Raw genomic sequence first — 4,658 nt, 5'->3', positions numbered from 1 at the left:
AATGGTATATCACACCAAGCCTAAACCACTACTACAAAAGCACCCGAGAATTCAATGCACCATGTCGTTGAGCTTCAAGTTCTAATTGCCAGAACTAACATAGAGATCTCAAATTGCTCAGAGATTAATGAATATGAATTGATTGCCAAGTTGTATTTCAAATAAAAGCAAAGCAAATTCAGTACCCAAGAGTAAACAAGGAGAAACCAATGTATAGTTGGAATCAGAGATGTATTACATTAAAAAAAAAGTCCACTCTGCACCTCATTTTTCCATATCCTAGTTACTTTGAAAGATTCAACTTCTCCTGATATAACTTCAAAAGCTCAGGAGCTTCTTCGTCGTATTTTTTCTCATACTTCTTTAGGTGTTGACTTTCAGGAGACTCCAACATCGTGAAGCTAAATTTCTTCTCAATCAAACCTTTCGACAACAGAATTTGATAAACCAAACACCTTGGAATGAACCTCCTCTCCAAGCTCAGGGACAAAAGCTTTGGCACCCTCACAACAATTAAAGACTCCCAACCTATTTTATTGACAAAAAAATCCATTATCATCATAATCTTATCCTCTGACGTCATCATACAAGATGTATGCTTCCTAAAAGCCACTAAAATCTCATCCTCAGACAAACCCCACTTCTTATAAACCTCCACCTTCTTTTCCCAAGTTGATTTACTCATTTGCCTCAGTGTCCGAATCGCTAAAGCAAAATTCACTGTGATAGGGTTGAAACTCATTTTCTTTACTTCGTCCACACTCTCCTTAAACCTAACAGTACTACTTATGAAAACTCTAGGATGATTTGTAAGGAGTGTCACAATATTCGATTCGGGCACACTTGATTCTCTCAGAGCTTTAATATTGGGTGCACATGAATGTGAAGATCTAGCAACAAAAGCTCACCATAGCGTTTAATAGCTGCAATTGTTTTTTTCTTCAGACTTATCAATTTATTTAAGACATTGTAAGATGGGATTATATGATTTTCCAAACTTCTTTACAAAATAGTTAGTGTTGAAGTTTGGCAATGTCTTCGATTGAAACACCTTTAGAGTGGAAAAATACTATTTTGGGAAAAAGGGTTTCCTCAGGATCGGATACGAGTACCCCAGGGTGTCTTCTGATGAGAAGTGAGATATGGGTTTCGGTGAATCCATGGCTGCTGAAGAATGCGAGAATAGAGTCCAGTTTGTGTGGGGTTTTGAAGTTAACGTACTTGAAGGTTGCGAGAGCCTTTTCTGGAGGAAGCCCACATGATTTTATAAGGTAATCGACTGTGAACAATGATGATGAACAAAATGGGTGTTGTTGAAGAAAATGCAGTTTCTGGATTGGTGAAGTTGATACAACACACCTCAAATCAGGCAAAGATTTGAATATGAAATTAAACATGGACAATGATGGAAGGAACTCACCTGTTATGTTATTGTTAATGGGAATCTTGTCACAAATTTGGATCATCTTCACTAAAGCCCTCTAACCTGATGAACCCTGAGGCTATATTTGGTGCGGTTGGTTTGAAGGGAATGGATAACATTAGTTATGAAAGAAAGTGAAGGAAATGGTAATTTTAACCTCCTATTGTATTTGGTTGATTAATGAAATAAAAGAAAAAGAAGGATATTAATCATGTTTGGTAAAAGAAAGAGAAAGAAAAGAAAGAAAATTATTTTAATAAATTGACTATTATACCCTTTTATATTTTAAACGATATATATATATATATATATATATATATATATATATATATATATTGTCTCCTATACCTTTAACAGGCCTATAGATGATGGGCCACAAGAAAAGAAAAAAAATAAATAAAATAGGGCAAATCATTTCAGCCTCCCCAATCTCGCCTCTATCTCTATTCTCGTTCTCAACTTTGAACTTGCCCTTTCTTTCTCTCTGCACTACAAGAATCAGAAGTTCAAATCCCATATATTTCAGTTTATCTATCTGTCTGCAAGAATCAAAAGTTCAAAACCCGTATCAGTATATCATTTCAGATTATTCAAAAAATTGAAACCCATATCTTTCAGTTTCCATCGCTGCTGTTCCAGTTTGGGTTCACCGTTCGCAAGCTTCAGTCGCTAGCCCACCATCTCTCACTCTCTCTGCAACTGCAAACTTGTATGTATATGTAATTCTTGTTTTGCGAACTTGTGTAATCTTGAGGGTAAAATTGGCATCACAAATATTACATCAGCCCTTGCCTTCACTTTTTTTCCATTTCCTTCCATTTTTGGGAGGATAAGAAAACTACTGTATAAACCTATAGATAACCCTCCAAAGCCTTCCCTTTCCTTTCCTTTCCTTTCCTTCCACCCATTTTAGCCAAACACAATTTTTTAATCCCCCTCCATCACCTTCCCTTTCCTTTCCTCCATTTTCCATTACACCAAACTGACCCTAAAATACTCTCCGATTTCTTAAGCGGTTTATTATACTACCTTACATGACATCGTTTCCACAGAAGAATTCCCCCTAACCAAGAAGTGTTGTTTACAAATAGTGTCACCATAGTCCACAACTCCGACTCGTAATAGGGTTATGAATTACTGTAAAATTACCTGAGACATTTGAATCTTCAACTCCCATTTCACTATGATCACCCAGTAATGAATGGATCACTGCTCTTCTTCTGCCCTGTAGAATTGTTCTTGTTTTCAAATTCAGTGAGAGTGAGGTGGGTTTCAATTAGTTTGCCTTATTTGTGTTGATAGAAAGAAAGAGAGAAAGACTGGTGGGTAATGGCAGAAGGTCGTTCGATTAGGATGGAAGGGGCATATTTGATTAGGAAGGAAGGGGAGACCTGGGCAAAGCAATTGTAGAGAGCGTGAGAGAACGAGGAACATGTGAATTGTAGTCGCAGCTCCTATTGGATAGTTTTAAATGAATTTCGCTTCCTCTCCTTTTATAATTGTTTTAAATCATGTGTTTACGGCCAACGTGTTAGTTTTTCACCTTTTCAATGGCTCTTCATTAACCGTTGTTTTTCTCACCCGGACTTAGATCCTATGAGTTAAAACTTCTCTAAGTTATCCTAAGTTGAATTCTTTACATATTGACATTTAAAATTTATGCAATAAAAAAATATTTACCAAAGTTTGAAAATTGTACCGCTTTGAAATAAGGAAAATTCTTCATACTTTAATGAAGTTAATGCTCTGATTCACTCTCTTTTTTTGAAATCTAAATTGCAAAATTCCTCTCTTTTTTCTTTCTCTTTTTCTGAAATATAAATTGCAAAATTCATCTCTTTTTTTGAAAATTTAAACTGCAAAATCCATTATAGAGGTTTTTAATTTGCACATTCATTTTTGGCACGAAATATTCCCCTATCGTGGGAATCAGCAAAAGTAGAAAGAAGGGGCGATTTTGCAGGAAAAGATGTGGGAGAGAGAACGCCGTTAACGTCGTTAAAGTATGGTGAATTTTTCTTATTTCAAAACGATGTAGTTTTCAAACTATGGTAAATTTTTCTTATCTCAAAACGGTGCAGTTTTCAAACTTTCTTTAAATTAGTTGACGTGATTTAACACAAGCAGTAGATAGATTCTAAATGTCACATGTCAATCTGTAGAGAATTCAACTTAGGATAACTTAGAGAAGATTTGACTTAGAGGATCCAAGTCATTCCCACTATCTTTCTCTCATTACACTTTTAGACTTTGTTTGGAGAGGCCCAAAGCTGCCCATATTATTGGTCCACATGTAAAAAAAAAAAAAAAAAGGAGTAATACTAACATAAAGTATACACAAAATTCATGATATTAAAAAAAAAAAAAAAAAAAAAAAGAAAAGAAGAAGATGGATAAAAATAGTAAAATAAAAATAGTAAAACTACTATCAATGCAATACATGTTCAAAGACCCTTTAAAAGAATAAAAATAAAAAGAAAAACAGAGTCTAAAAGCATTCTAGTATGTAAGGTAATGAGAGAAAGATAGTTGGAAAAACAGTTGTTAATGAAGAGTCCTTAAAAAGGTGGAAAACCAACATGTTGACTGTAAACAAGAGGAAATAAAATCCTTTTAAAACTATCTAATAGGAACTGGCGGCTGTATATCCACAGTGGCAAGTGTTTAGCAGTCCTCTTGAGAGAATGTAGACATATTTGGAAAATGATATTTTTATGTCTGGTTGTACTTCTTATTTCTAAGATGGGATTGTGTATATTTTCTTTTAGTACTTATTGATTTAAGCATATGTGAGATTTTTAAATAATTTCCATTGGTACTAACTAATCATCATTTGTCACCAAAGTAAATATGTGGGAATTATATAAAATTGTATTTAGCTTTTATTTATTTATTTAGGTGTACCATGGACAGAAATAAAGAACAGGGTAATTTACATGGAGTATTCGCCGCGGTATGCACCCAAATTGCACTAAATAGTGTGTAGTGTGGCCAAATTTGAATTTATAGAATGCTACTACTACAACTAACTATTAATATAGCTAGAGTCAGTAGGAATTGTCCCAAGGGAATGTGAATGGTATTTTTGTGGAAACAATGTTGTATTAATAGGTCGAGTGATCAAAAGATGGTTTGTTGGTTGGATTAAACTACAATTTAAACTAAACAAATGCAATGTAAGACAATTAAAGTAAGTAAGGTGTAGAGAATATGAGAGAGGAGTCTTGGGTCATAG

At 34.4% G+C, this 4,658-nt stretch overlaps 1 protein-coding gene across 1 annotated transcript; it reads right to left on the bottom strand.

The window, feature by feature from the left end:
• Nucleotides 1-283: 283 nt before the first annotated feature.
• On the bottom strand, nt 284-1,466 carry LOC132305140 (uncharacterized). The gene is made up of 2 exons (XM_059802821.1): nt 1,222-1,466; nt 284-890 (listed from the first exon to the last, which is right to left on the bottom strand). The coding sequence occupies exons 1-2, from the start codon at nt 1,464-1,466 to the stop codon at nt 284-286; spliced, it is 852 nt and encodes a 283-aa protein (XP_059658804.1).
• Between the last annotated feature and the right edge of the window lie 3,192 nt (nt 1,467-4,658).

The sequence above is a fragment of the Cornus florida genome, unplaced genomic scaffold, assembly GCF_030987335.1.
Source record: "Cornus florida cultivar Cherokee Brave unplaced genomic scaffold, ASM3098733v1 CherokeeBrave_3.0.0_Hap2_Chr04, whole genome shotgun sequence".
In the NCBI taxonomy this organism is placed as follows: Eukaryota; Viridiplantae; Streptophyta; class Magnoliopsida; order Cornales; family Cornaceae; genus Cornus; species Cornus florida.
The sequence above is the reverse complement of the archived record's forward strand: the minus strand, read 5'-3'. Positions and strand labels throughout refer to the sequence as shown.